The 15,331-nt window shown below is 46.4% G+C and overlaps 1 protein-coding gene across 2 annotated transcripts in view; it reads right to left on the bottom strand.

Annotated features, from left to right (window-relative positions):
• grm8a (glutamate receptor, metabotropic 8a) overlaps positions 1 to 15,331 on the bottom strand; it is an 86,768-nt gene that overhangs the window by 16,369 nt on the left and 55,068 nt on the right. For both annotated transcript variants that reach the window (XM_088988710.1, XM_088988711.1), the window contains exons 4-6: positions 3,905 to 4,040; positions 3,668 to 3,822; positions 2,908 to 3,045 (exon numbers count right to left, since the gene is read on the bottom strand). In XM_088988710.1, the coding sequence (XP_088844836.1) occupies positions 2,908 to 3,045; positions 3,668 to 3,822; positions 3,905 to 4,040 (429 nt within the window). The remainder of the gene's footprint in view (positions 1 to 2,907; positions 3,046 to 3,667; positions 3,823 to 3,904; positions 4,041 to 15,331) is intronic.

The raw sequence follows: 15,331 nt of genomic DNA, 5'->3' as shown, positions 1-15,331 counted from the left end.
TCGTCCGATATTATTTTTATATGGATCAATATTCTGATTTTCGGGATTTTTAAATGTTCTGTGAAGCGGCAGTGGTCATGAGAGCACTCTACAAATAAATCACTATTGTACAACTATCTATCTAGCTAGCTAGCTATATAGCTATCTAGGTTGCTAGCTATCTAGTGAGCTATCTGTTGGCTATCTATGAGCTATTTAATAGCTGGCTAGCTAGCTTTCTATCTGTGTATATTAGTGATATTCAGTGTATTAGCAAACTAACTATCTAGCTAGCTAGCTAGCTATATAGCTCTATATAGGTGGCTAGCTATCTAGCGAGCTATCCGTTGGCTCTCTATTAGTTATGTACTTGCTGGCTAGCTAGCTTTCTATTTACTTCCGGGTTGAATAAACGCTGGCGCGCATTGCTGCCGCTGCTCACCCACAGAAATACTTATCCTGTGACTGTAAAGTGACCTTGAGAGTTTTGAAAGACGCTTATGAATGAAATGTATTACAATATTATTATTATTGTATTCCCTTTAGCCTGACTCCATCTAGTGGATGCACAGTGCAACTGCAGTCACTACTATATCTTCTATTCTACATGCCTCATGCGGTGCGCCCTATGAATGATGCGGTGCGCCTTATGAATGTATTTTTTTTACAATAGTATTCAAATATAATATTAAAAAAAATAAAAATAAATAAAATAATAATAATAATAATAATAAACTAATATTAAAATAAGACATTCATTGATTTATTGACCAATCGTTTTAGCCAACGTTAACTCATTCACTGCCATGCACAAATTTATTCAGGAATTGAAAATATGACGTAGAGCGCCATTCCCGAATTTGTTCGGGTTTTGGTTTTTCTCTTGTTTGGGAGCCGATAAAGCGCTGGTGAGACCTCTGGCAATGTGTTTTCTTTTCCATAAGGGGGCAGCATTAGCCTTTTTGTCCATGTTAGCGCTTTGTTACAGCTTCAACTATTGTTAAAGTGCGATATAAATGTATTGTATTGTATTTTGGACAGCCGCCCCCATTTTAAGGTCAGATAACTCCAGGCCCATACAGCTTCGGAATTAACTCTTTTTCTGATGAAAGAAGAGTGTCTAAGGTTTCTAACGCTGCATTGAATGTTTATGTCGTCCTAAAACTCATTATTCTGTGGGTCCTGGAATCCGAGTGACAATGACAAAAACCCTGGCACTGGTCATCCATTTTTTTCACGTAAAATCTCAATTTATTTTTCAGACTGGTTCACACAGTCACACTTTGACGTTTAAATTCCTCCGAGGCTAACTCATAAATCTGAGAAATTAGCGGGAGGTGTCCACAAGACGCCAATTGGCCCGAATCACGCCACAACGCTGACATAAGCATTTAATATTTCTTACATGACTTTGTTATTATGGGTATATATTACCCACGATACAAAGAGCTCATATAAAATATTCATGAGTCATTATTCATAAGATGCGGCATTACTGCGTTCCCTGTCTTTTTTTGTTCCTATGCGTGTCTTCCGTTAAATTGTATCCTCCGTCGGATAGCGGCTAACGCTAACGCCGCACTGAGGGAATGGGCCTGTACAGGCACCAGGGAGACAAAAAAAAGTGTGGGTGTGCTTTTGTGCGTGTGTGTGTGAAGGGGGTTTGTTTGTGCACGGCATCGGTGACAGAAAGGCTGCCTTGGGACACGCAGGGGGAGAGAAGGGCACATTACAATAAATACATTCTAATGATCGTTTGGGCGTTGGGGGCCACTTAGAGTCAACCGGCGATTTGGCGAGATGAAAGCGATTCATTGCGTCTCGACCGCTGGGGGCTCAGGAGGCGCGACAACGAAAGGAAAAGCAACGCTCAGACTCAGAACAGGGGGAATTGAGAGTGGATAGCAAAAGTCGACACACCCCCTTTCCTTGTATGTGATTATTGTTGTAACTATTTTAACACATTCACTGCCATTCACAAATTTATTCAGGAATTGGAATTACATGGTGAATTTGATGGTGCTAAGCTAGCTCTGTGTTAGCATTAAGCTAGTGACTGTTTAATGCCAGACAGTCAACACATGGTGAATTTGACAGTGATAGGCTAGCTCTCTGTTAGCATTAAGCTAGTGACTGTTTTAGTTCAGGCAGTAAATATATAGTGAATTTGACATTATTACACTAGCATTGTGTTAGCATTAAGCTCGTGACTGTTTTAGGTCAGACAGTAAATGCATAGTGAATCTTGACAGTGCTATGCTAGCTCTGTGTTAAACTAGACATTAAGCTAGTGACTCTTTTAGGTCAGAGAGTAAACGTATAGTCAATTTTACAGTGCTATGCTAGGTCTTTGTTAGCATTAAGATAGTGACTGTTTTATGTCAGACAGTAAACGTTGTCTAGATACCTCTGCATTTCATTCTGTCAGTATTTTTCTTTTTTGGATTTATGTGATTGAAATTAGCGGCACGGTTTCCTATTTCCTCTTGTTGGCGATCCCGTATTTGTTTTCTCCCTTAGGCAATCAGAATCACGCTCATTACCATATGTTGGCCATCAGTTGCGTCGCCGCCGCGCTGACCTTGAAGCAGAAGGGCCCGGTGTTGATAATTTCGGAGGTCGCAAACTTTCCCCGCTGGTAATTAATGGCCTCGGCTGTCGGACATGGCTGGGGGGGTGCCCGACACGCGCACGCCCGCTTGCACAAATGCCACGCGAGTAATAGACGGTCAATGGGAGTCGCCATCCTCGCAAATCTAATTACGGTAACTAATGGCGGCCGTCAGGGAAGGGACACCCGGTCGCGACAGGCACACAAACAACCGCCGGGCAGGATTTACGTTTTACGTGACTTTGGGTACTAAAACGCGTCGTTTGCGGTTTTCGTTATTGACGTGGAAACCCTCACGTGGTTGATTTCAGCCTTACCTGTGCATTTCTTCAGGATTCCCGGCCGTTTCCCGTGCATGCCCAGCTTACAGTTGAAGTTCTCCTCCCAGAACTCGGCAAACCAAACGTTGCGCCTATTGTTGGACAGCGAGCGGCTTCGGAAATAGCGGTCGAAGGCTGCAAAAACATCAGAGACAGGGAATGACCATGCGCTGTCACTGAGGGTTATTTGCTCTTGATGAAGCGTCGGCTCACTCCGCCCGGGGACGCCGTCGGCGCGTGAGCGAAACCGACTGCCGAGGAAATCCCCGGAGTGTAGCCGACTGACGTCAGGCGCCCTGCGCCGTGCTAGATTTGCGCTAAATGCTGACAAGAGCTGCCTTGGTTAATCCCCTCGGCTGTCTCTTAATGCACCTGCGTAGCTCCTGAAAAACGCGGCGGGAGTTTTCCCTCGCTCGAGCCGGGATCGACCGAGCCGCCTCGGTGGGGATCAGTTGGAAACGAAAATATCCAAGCGATGCATTTAAAACGCTTTGGGACGCGGCTAAGTTGAAGACGCAGCTTGACTTATCGAACTTAGATGGTCGGCCAGAAAAACAGCTCTCGGAGTCAAAAGGCGACCCAATTTCGGGCCAAAGGCAGTGCGGAAGCGCTTTGAAGCAAGGCGGCAAAATCCTCCAGCTGCTGATTGGATTTCTCACACCGTCTTGTTTTCATTTCCCACATTGTTGCTAAAAATCGGACGACTTTTTCGCAGTGCGCTTAAGAAATGATCGGTTCGCTACTTTCTCACGCTTACCGTCCACAGAAGCCCTCTTGGGAAGAATAGTGATGGCTCCCTCCGCCACCCTTTCCTGGCCAATCACGGGGGAGATCTTGGACCCCCAGCTATCAGAACCCACCCACAAGAAGTGGCCCGTTTGGTTGTTGCGCTTGGCGGCGTCCAAAACGCGCCTGGTTGAGACGCACAGAGAAACAAATTCCTGTGATTCAGTGCGCGCAGATGACGTGTCGCTAGGTCGGAAATGCCGCTTACCGTATGTCGTCTTCGTTAGCGAACATGATGATGGCCCTGGCGTTGGAGGTCTCCAATAGGCGTCGAATAATCTTGTCAAACTCCCCCGGCTTTGGTTCCCTTGGAATCTTCAAGGACTGCGCGATACAAACGCCACCTGGGACCATAGGAAGGTCATGCTCAAGCAGCTATAGTAGGAATGCGGGGCATGGAGGGGCCAAAGGTGAAGGGCGATAAACCTTATAATCTTGAAAGCAGTTTGTAAAAGATGAAAATATAGTGCTTCAAAAGTCGTGGCAAGCCAAGCGGTTTTCCCAGTCATCCAGGTTACGGTGATCATCAAGGCGGCGTATCGCGGCAACTGACTTTTGTTTTCTTGCTTGCTTTAGATCAGTGGTTCTTAATCTTTTTGGAGGCACCGAACCCCACCAGTTTCATCTGCTCATTCACCGAAACCTTCTTACAATGACTGTCCACTAACAGCAGACTAGACTGAGGGGTGGACCTCTGCGGTGGAGGATCCACCGAACCCCTAAGACCGACTCACCGAACCCCTTGGGTTCCATCGAACCCAGTTTAAGAACCACTGCTTTAGATGTTTTCATCTTGTTTACCAAATGTCTGCTTTTGGCGGTCAATTTCAAGGGCGCATCGAGGACCTCTGAGACTCTAGAGATTCGGCGTTCATCATCCACAGTTCCCAACACCCGCCATAACAACAATAAGACTGAACGCATTCGTCGATGCGTCACACCGAAGCCGTTTTGTCTCTGCGTCTTCGCTTTGTCTGCTTGTGCCACTGAATGAGGCCTTGCAACCACCCCCCTAACCTACCCGCCCGGACGCCCCCTGGGATCATAGCGACGGTGTACGCAGGCGCCTATGACTGAATGCTAAAAGCAAATACTACTTTCCAGATACTTTCTCAAGGATAATAGCCTACTTGACGCAAGGTGTTGGTATTCATGGGCTTCTATTGCTAGGGGGAAAAAAACCAAAATGTGGGTGGTATTGTCCGCCGCGTTCTCGTCGCGGCGCCCTTGGAGCGTTTTCCAATGTGATTAAGCCACAGTTTGTTTGACTCGTATCATCGGTAACTGTCTGTACGCCGAGCAGACTTTTCCCCGCGCATCAAATTAAGTCGTGGGCGAGCCAGAGCGCCGAAAAGTGCATCGTGATGCGACGGCGTTCTTCCTCAGGCATTCATCATCATTGGCCCGGGCAGGAAGTGATTGGAGAAAAATCGACTGTCTGCCTCGCACGTCGAGGTTGTTAGGCAATCGGTAACGCGACCTTCAAATGAGGATGCAGAAAAGGCGTTTCTTTGGATTTATTGACGTTTTCTTTGAAGAACGCTAGCATGTTAAGAACTGATTCTAGCAGCATCCCGTTGATGATAAACGTTTTGTTTTCCTAAGCGGCAAATTGCTGATGACTATCTGCGAGGGGACGCGTCATTCCCAAAAGTTTGTCATTGAATCATTTGGGTTTGACGTCCATTGTTTTTTTTTTGGGGGGGGGAAATAAATAAAAAGGTCTTTAGCATGCGCGCATACTAGCTAGCTGTCAATGCGCATTGGTATGCCAGAGATGGAATTTTGCAACTATACTGGCTACCTGGCGGGCTACCTAGCGAGCACTTTATTTGCTAGCTATTTGCTATCTATTAGCTATGTAGCTGGCTCGCTAGCTATCTAGAAAGCTATCTATTAGATATGCTTATCCTGTGACTGTACAGTGACCTTGAGTTTTGAAAGGCGGTAATATATGACATTATTATTATTATTATTATACCGACAAAACTAGTAAACTTTTCAACTTTGGTGAACTTGCTTTTGCTTGGCGCTAAAAAACTATGGAGGCACCATTAGATGGACAACAAAATGACGTTTGAGAGATTTTAAGCTAGCCGCAAGGTTCGGATGGTGATAGAAAAGCCGTAACGACAACCGAATCGGTGTGGAATTCCGAAATGAGATGCTCCCTTGATGCTTAGTCCGTTGCTAGGGGTGCTACAGAGTGGATGTCAGAAATCAATGATTCATCTGACTAGAGGGGTCAGGGGGGGGCGATCTGTACGTTTTAGCGCCTGACTCAAATTACGTTTTTTTTTGGGGGGGGGGGGATTACGGGTTCTGCGGCAAACGCATTTCGCTTGGAACCGCCGCCCCTGGAAAAAAGTACATGGCTTAATTAAAATATGACTGAGGAGATAGCGCCCCCCGGTTGCCCGGAGAGAACTTGTCAAATGAAGATAAGCGCAAAAGCCCAAACAGACCCGAGGTGAAGTCGCCGTTGTGGATTGGGTGAGAATATGAAGTCTTGATATGAGAACAAAAAAATGGCCGTCGGGTGTTTTGGGGCTACAGGGGGGGGGGGGGGGGGGCTCAAAGGACCTTTTTTTCCATCCGAAGAACTAACGGGAGATGGAATATGTGAATAAACGTCGTCCGTCGGGGGGTGGGATGGGTTTCGCGCATTGCGATCCAATCAATAGCCAGAATCCCACAGGATTGGGCAAGATGTGGGATATGAGGGGGTCTGGGGGGATTTGGGATTGGGGGCGTTGTGGAAATGAAGGGATGAACGGAAGAGGAGGTGATGAAAACCGTCGTCGGTTGAGGCCAGGTGAAGGAGGGGGAGATAAGCAAAGGGATGATGGGATGTCGGAGCGCAGATAAGAAGCGCAAGGTCAACGTTAAGCTAGGAGATGACAAAGAGAGAACGTGTCCCCCTTTCACTACGCTTTTCTTCCTCCTCCCCCTGAAGATTTTTCACTCCTTTTCACCAGGCATCTCTTCAACCGCCCTCTCCTCTCGCTCGCGTCTCCTCATCAGACATCCAATTACCGCCTGAACCCGAGACTCAGGCCATACGCCCGTTCTGAAGATGTGCACACATACCACGTCAGTCGTCAGTTTATCTCTCTGAAATCAGTAACCCGGCAACACACAAAAGAGCCAATCGGCTGCCTGACAATCGCACATCGCGCCGCCGCCCGGACGTGACAATGACGCCGTTCGCCGAATAAGCCGTTCCCGCGTGCAGAGAATGAAATATTCAAAAAGATCCCTTCGCCGATAAAGTCGCCGCCACGTTATTAGCCAGTCGCTAATTTCAACGTCAACGGAATGGCAATGACCAAACGGGATTGATTGTTGTCGAATGCTTGAATGGATACGAATAGATTATGTGCTGCATGCGCCAATGTTTGTGCATGTGTCCGGCATGGCTCGTAAACACCTGGCGCAGATGCTGGGAGAACAGGAGGGAGGGTAGTGGGGCGCTATGCTAATCCAGCAATGCTGTTCCGTTACATTGGTGCGAAATGTCAGCAGTTTGGCAAGCGGGACTTTTCGCGCACGCTCTCATGAAAATGGGGGCTTTTCATGAGCTACTTTGATGCTATAGGTGAACCCCCCCCCAAATAGATGGAAAGCTAGATAGCTAGCTAATTGAGAACAAATAAATAGCTAATAGATCGCCAGATAGCCAACAGTTAGCCAGCTAGACAGCTAGTGTGAATGATATTGGGCTAAGGACGACGCCCTGTGGTACTCCACAGCCCATATATATTTTTAAATGTTATATTTTGCCAAGGCTGCGATCACGAGACGTCGCGTCAAAGTTTCAGGGTAATTTATTTTCACTGGACGGGGACTTTCCAATTCAACGGCATCTCTCTTCTGCATCTTTTTTTCGCCGTCAATATAAATAAGGCCTGACTGCACCTCCCGTCAATGCGCGGCCGCTTCGGCAAAGCTCGCGCATGGATTCAAAGGGGTCGATACGCTTTGCGCATCAAGTATTCTTCAGGTATTGACCTGGCGAGTCCGAGGCTCATTTTTTCTCGTTCTGTCACGCTGCATATCTTCAACGGACAGTTTCGGCGCCGATGCGTGGACCTCGCGGCACTGGCAAAATGACACACAAAGGTTGTGGACTCCTCTGCGTTTTCGCTGTCCTAACCGCGGGGGAGTCGGAAGAGCACTCAAGTCAGGTTGCGTCACGCTCCAAATGATGGAGATGTCGTAAATGGATGTGGCAACGATGGCGATTTGGAGAGCGCTGCACGGGAAGAGGCCGTAATGGAGATTCGGTAGAGTAGCCAAGTTGATGACAACCTTTGTTTTTGCACAGCCAGCTCAGCGCCAGGTCGGGTTATTATGCAATCAGGCGCAATAACAATCAGCGGTGATGTCGCTGTGGATGTCGACTCGCTCCGACAGCCTTTCTGTAACTTTCCGACCTCCTTGTGTGCTCCCAAGCATGATGCTAACGTGAAATAGAATCCATGCCGTGATGCTAAAAGTGCTTCAAGAAACTAAATCGTACAGTCTAGTACAGACCAGAGGCTACACAGTCATGTATTCTTTATCCTGCACGTAGAATGGCTAATATTAACTCATTCACTGCCAGATGTGTGCAAAATGTATCTACTCTTGTTTTTGTCATTGTCACTCGAATTCCAGGGCCTACAGAATAATGAGTTTTAAGACTACATAAAAATCCAATGCAGTGTTAGAAACCTTAGACTCTCTTCTTTTATCAGAAAAAAATAGTTAATTCCTAAATTATATGTGTCTGGAGTTATATGAGTTTGAAATGAGGGTAGCTGTCCAAAATACAATGCAATACATACATATTGGTTTATATAGCGCTTTAACAACAGCTGAACCTGGAACAAAGCGCTAACATGGAAAATGGGAAAATTCTGACCCCTTGTGGAAAAGAAAAAAACATTACCAGAGGTCTGACCAGCACTTTATCGGCACCCGAAAAAATCCAAAACCCAAACAAATTTGGGAATAGCACTCTATCTAGCTGGCTACCTAACTAGCTATCTATTTTCTATCTATTAGCTATGTATCTAGCTAGCTATCTATTAGCCAGCTAGCTAACTTTCTATCTATTTGAGTCATTCCGGGTTGAGTGAAGCGAGCTGCACATTTAGCGGTTCATCTGGGTCATTTCATGCACTCAGAGACATCAAACAGAAATAAATGAAAAGGGATGAAGCGGAGCTGTAGGCCAAGCAAGCTTTCTGTCGATGTCCGGGGACGTATATTGGAAAGAAGCAGCAGTGGTTGAATAGGGGATATTGGCAGAAGACCCCCTACCCTCAACCACCTCCCCCTTGTTTTTTTTTTTGCACGCACTTTGCCCCACTCTGACAATTTTAATCAACGCAATAAGACTGCGGAGGTTTCATCGTGGAGCTTCTCGGACCAGATGGATGAATGTAATTTTTTTTGACGGCGGAGGTGGGTGGGGGGGATTTGGACCGTGATGGAAGGCCCTCGAAGACAGCCGGACGAGCGTGTACTTGAGAAGGAGAGAACCGCAGAGAACAGAATGAAAGAAGCCGGTGCAAAATCGATAGCCGCGGACTTGACACCTTTTTGCATCACGGTGTTTTGTGGACACTTGATTGGACCCGAGCCACTTTCGGGGAAGGGGCTCAGGATCAGGTTAGAGCCATACTTCCTGTATTATTGGGTCAAAGAGCATCAAGGAGAAAGACAAATCACACCTGATGTTCTTTAACTCATTCACTGCCATTCACGAATGTATTCGGGAATTGAAAATATGACTTAGTGCGCCATCCAGGTTTTGTTTTGAAATTAAATATATTGACTTCAGATACAGTGATACCTTGGCTTACGAACACCTTGGCCAATGAACTTTTTAATGAATTAGAAAATTACAAAATTATGTTTTATGGGGACCTAGGAACGGATTATTCTTATTTTAATGGTTTCCTATGGAAAATTAATGTTTGGGATCCACACTTTTCACCTTACCCACTCTGTCTGGGAACCAAGTAAGTTCGTAAGCCAAGGTATCACTGTACTTGTTTGTCATGATAGCCACCGATAACAAACAAATAAAATAAATGAGCCACAGATCAAGTGTCCCGCATGTAAACAAAGCAATCAATTCCGCCGGCACGAGTACGAAAGGGTTGGGGCACGTCCCATTACTGGGCAGACCTCCAAGGGCGACTCCTCAGAGGCTAACGTTCGATTAATACGACGTTAAGAGCAAGGCCGGCCGGCGCGTGACAGCTCGGCACGCCAACTGTTTTCTCTTTCAATTACGACGATGACAGAACGTCGGCGGCTAGCCAAGACTTCAAGTGAAGGAATCCGTCGAGGAAGTGAAGAAGTGTCTGACTAGCGCGTCGCTAACGGATTGCTTCGTGCTCCGTGCTTCCATTTAAGAAATCGCACCGCCAGACCGTAAACAATTTGCAGCCGTTTGTGATCCGTTTGGCACTTGTCATCCGACGACGACGACGACGCAGGTGAAAGAAAATCCAATTTAGATGCAAAACCAAGCAAATCCATGATTGTCGAATGGGAGCTAGTTTTGCGATCCGCCCCTAACGAATTCGGACGGCTTCACTCACACCCCCGTTGAAGGACGATGGCGCGAAAAAAAAAAAAAAATCATTGAAAAGCTGCGACAAATAAACTCAGGTTTCTGTATGACAAAAAATGGCTGCCGCCGCTGCCGCTAAGACTGTACGCGCTATCGATCCAGCTAATTCGGCGCTCAAACCAAAGTCGCCTGAGGGGATTTCCATCCAATAGACAAATTCCACACGTTTGACGACGGCGCTTGACTCGAGAAACTCCGAAAGCTATTGACGTGCCACGTAATTACAAACTTGACAAATGCCCTTTTCGCTGGTATTAGCTTTCTACCTGAGCGCTAACAACCCCCCCTCCACCCCTCTCTCCACTGAACATTTGTCGACTTTATAGAATGAACCATGTAAAAATCCAACTGGAGAGGGCGGGTAGTCCTTAAGAAGTTTTGATGCCGTTGAATATTGAAAATTAGCATAATTTTTAACTCCCTAGCAACACGTCGTGAGCTGCCTAGCAACAATTTGTGCATAATATATCAATTATGTGTGTTTTTTTTGTTTTGTTTAGCTTCTCACAGAGAAAAGTCAGCTGGCTATACCACGGCATGACAACGAGGCGCTCCAAAGCGGTCACGGTTCACATACTGGCTACGACTTCGGCCAACTATCTTTCCCTGCCCGCTACTTCCCGCCAATGCGTGCACTCGAGGTGACAACGTGGCTCCCTAATGCGGCCTCACTAGCAAGAAACCCCTGGTCTACATAAAATGGCTTTGAAATTGAGCCTTTATACACGCTTCGGGCCAACAACCAGGCGCTCTAAAGAGGCTATGCTAGCAAAATAGACAATGGCAAGATTTACTTTGGGGGATGTAGGCGTCGAGGGACGGTTTACGGCGGCTAGCATTGTGCCAGATAAAACTCTGATGTGACAAAGGCGCTTAAGACTTTCTATACAATAGTGGTTCGAGCACAGAGTCAATATTTTAGACTTCCGCCTACGTTGTGTCGAAAAAAATCTAAATTCCTCCATCAGATTTCCAACATTTTTTTGTCAAAGGTTTCCTGTATGTCTGATGTGCTTGGACAAAAGATAACTTTTTGATGCAATTACAGGAAAAAAATCTGGACCCATAGCAACGACTTCCGCACTTCATTCGGCGACGGGCGAGCCAGCCATTCAACCAGGTGATTCCGCCCCCTCACAGAATCAACACACGTTGATCGGAAAGTCATTCCGAGCTTTATCGGCAGCTTGGCCAAGCACACGACAGACTCGGCGTGGATCGATGTCCCCCCCGCCGCGAAGACCTGAAACTGCTGCATAGAACAAAGTCCATATTTTCTCCCCGGCGAGCAGCTGGCGCCATCCACTTTAGTTGACATCTTTTCAATAAATTGATCGGTTACCCAATCAGGCATCAAGATTTCCTCACACATTCTCCAGACAGGGAAACCGTTTCTTTCCTTCTCTAGTTCAGGTGTCCCTCGGGCGGATCCTGTTGCTTGTAATCAGCCCGGTGGCCAGCATGCCAGATAGATAGCTAATAGATAGCCAGCTAGCTAGATAGACAGCAAATAGGTAGCAAATAGATAGGTAGCTAGGTAGCCAGCTAGGTAAGTAGCGAGACAGTCATGGTCAACACAAAGCAAAATAATAAACAAGTCTTCCTATGGGTGAGCAGCGGCAGACACACGCGCCAGCGTTCACTCAACCCGGAAGTAACTAAAAGAAATGGGGGTGTGGTGTGAAATGGAGGAGGACAGGTGGAAGAGTGGAAGGTAGATTTTGACAGATATTGTAAAAGACACGAGAGTCATTAAAGATTCGCAGTGAGCACCGGAGAGCCCTGCAGGCTGGCAGTAAAAGAATGCACCGGGATTAAAGATGGAAAGGGAGGAGGAGAGACGGCAGGCAAGGTTTTGGGAAAGCGTGAAAGTCGTGATAAAGGGCGGGTTGAAGAAGAGAAAGCAAATAATGTAGAGGAGGAATCGAAATGGGTAACGATTGAAATTGGTGGAGTAAGGATGATGACGGCGGTGAAGGAGATGAATCAAGTGGGGGGGGGGGGGGGTGCTATGAAGTCGACGCCCGGCGAGGAAGATCTGGAGAAGGAGTGACAGTGAAGAGGAGAGCGAAAAGACGCAATGAAACAACTGAAGGGGACAAAGTGGCAGCGCCGCAGGGAAAGACTTGACTGTCATGGCGCCATTAAAAACCAGCTGGATGTCACTGGAGCCGATGACAACCCCCTCCTGAACGGCCCACCCCCTACACAGCGTACCTCTTGAAAACATACTCACGTACGATGTGGGGATGTGCTCGACCGCACTCGCAGCAGAGGACGAGAACATCTACAAGCCAGTTTTGCATCCACGTCTGCGCGCGTCGCGTTTGGATTCAAAACGTAGAATTTTTATTTTCAGAAACTGATTTAGCAAAATAGCATGGAAAAATTGGCGCTAGGCTAATCCCCCTCAATTTTTTTGCAAACAAAATTCATGTCTCCCCCACCTCAAAATCAACTTGAACACTTTTTAAACTTGAAACAAACTCTGTGAGTCACTGTAATCATAACCGTTCTACGCAGAGTATAAAGAATATGTGCTTGCGCGATGAGTTATATATATAAAAAAATATATATATTTCTCCCGCCATCCTGACATTGCGAGCGAACACGTCAACATCTTAATCAAAACTGACGATGGGCTTCCGGAGCCTTCTTTCAACCCGCCCCCCCACCCTTCCCCGGTTCAAAAGGAATCCAATGCACTACCAGCAGAGGTAGAGAACGTCTATAAGCTAGTTTTGCATCCGTGTCTGCGCGCATCGTGTGTTTATTTTCTTAAACTGATTTAGCAAAATAGCACGGACAAAATGGCGCTAGGCTAATCCCCCCAATTTTTTGGGGTCGAAATTCATGTTTGTTTCCCCCCCCCCAAAAAATTCAACTTGAACGCCCTCAAACTTGAAACAGACTCCGTGGTAATCATAGCCGTTCTACGCAGACGCAATGAGTAATCTTCGAAGAAATTAATTCCTCCCGCCACTCCAACATCCCGAGCGAACACGTCAACGTCTTAATCAAAACTGGCGGTGGGTTTCCAAAGTCGTCTCCCCCCCCCCCCCCCCCCCAACGCCGCCCTACCGACAATGTACGACGACAAAACAAACTCTGACCACGGCAAGAACACATCCCGTTTTTTTGCTCATTTATTTGAAATGACTAATTGATTGGTCGCTTAGGGAGATAGAAAGATGTGAGATAAGAGTGGTTATGAATGGCGCGTTAAAAGATCCCGGGTAGCGAATTGCGATCTCGGAGAATAATTTACTTTAATGAGATCCAGATACGATTAGGAATGTCCTCGTATTCCGTCTCCATTGCAGCCTGCGGGGAGGTTGGGGAGGGTAGGAGGTGGTTGGTAGAGCGATATGATGAAATTCAACGGGCTCTTCAAATCATTTCGCAGCCTCGCTTCATCTCCTTTTTCGGGATTGCGCTATCTGTTTTTTTTTTATCTTTACATCTGCATTTCTGACACTTTTAACTCCTCCTTGTCACCGATGTGTCATACGCCCCTCATCTCGCTGCCGCATTGCTTTCATCGCCTCGCGTGTCGCCACCCGTGCTCCCGTGCAGCTGCTTGTGCGATTCGCCATACCCCCACCGCCACCCCCGCCGCCCACCCCCCTTGGGGGACCGCCGAGAGCAGCAATTGGTTCCTCCCGATCACTTCCCAGGCCAACTCGGCGGAGAGTAAAACATTATGAGGCAGATCCATAACAGCGATCAAAGCTAACAAGGGGAAGATACACGTACATGCACATATTGGCGCGCCCAATAGGCCCCCGCCATACAAACGATGGATGGAAAGCTAAATTTCAATCGTGCGGTGAAGCTAACCGGGTTGCGAGCTTTCGCGCCGTGCGGAAATTTCATTTGAGCTAGCTAAATGAATGCTAGATAGCCAGCTAATAGATAGCTAGCTAACTAGATAGCTAATATGTTTCCTGACTCAAACAGCCAGCTAGCAAGCTATATTGCTAATAGCTAGTTTTCTAGCTAGCTAGATAGATAATAGATAGCTAGCTGATAGAAAGATAATAATAATAATAATAATAATAATAATAATAATAAAAATAATAATACATGTGATTTCTAAGCGCCTTTCAAAACTCTCAAGGTCACTTTACAGTCACAGGATCAGTTTTTCTGTGGGTGAGCAGCAGCAGCCATACGCGCCAGCAAAAATAGGTAGGCTAGATATCAGTTAACCGGTCAAACATTATTTAGGTTCATCACAATTATGTGTTTAATTAGGTGGCTAGCTATCTAACAAGCTATCTGTTGGCTATCTATTAGCTATCTACTAACTGTCTATCTAGCTTTCTATCTGTATTTAATAGTGACATTGGGTGTATTAGCTAACTAACTATCTAACTAGCTATTAGATAGAATTAGATTAGGTAGAAATAAGCCAATGAAAATGTAGACGTGGAGCCGCTTTTGGGGGTTTTCGGCATTGTTTGGGTTCCGGTAGCTGTCGCTTATAAGGTGGCTACAAATGTGCAGATGCTAATCGTTGCTAATGCCACCGTTATCTTCATGTGAGGTCATATTTGTGTCCCAAGTCAATGGAGAAAGTACAGAGAGAGACATAATTGTGGACCTAGTGCCTCAAAAATAATGAAAAAAGGGGGGCACGGTGGTGGGCGGTTCTGTACAGCTTGAATCATCAGCTGCTGAAACGCAAAGAGGCTATAAAGCGGGACAGAAATGGGCTCGGCGAATATTTACAGCACTGACAATAGAAATGTTTACTTGGAATAAATCATCACACACTTTTGTTTTTATTTTGTATTTTTTTGTTTTTGTATTTTGTATCGAAGATGGACCACAACACCAAGAAAGGAACGGAACGGAATAAGAGTCTCTGCGGGCAGCATGAATACGGGTTTTAGTGAGGGGAGGGCGGGGCTTATCCCCCCCCCCCCTCATAACAACCACTTCACAGCAACCAGCCCTCTCCGTGCATCAAACTGCTTCTCTCCCTCGCCGGACTCTTGT

The sequence above is a fragment of the Hippocampus bargibanti genome, linkage group LG22, assembly GCF_051943395.1.
Source record: "Hippocampus bargibanti isolate YZ-2025 linkage group LG22, ASM5194339v1, whole genome shotgun sequence".
Taxonomy (NCBI): domain Eukaryota; kingdom Metazoa; phylum Chordata; class Actinopteri; order Syngnathiformes; family Syngnathidae; genus Hippocampus; species Hippocampus bargibanti.
This window is presented reverse-complemented; position numbering and strand designations above follow the sequence as displayed.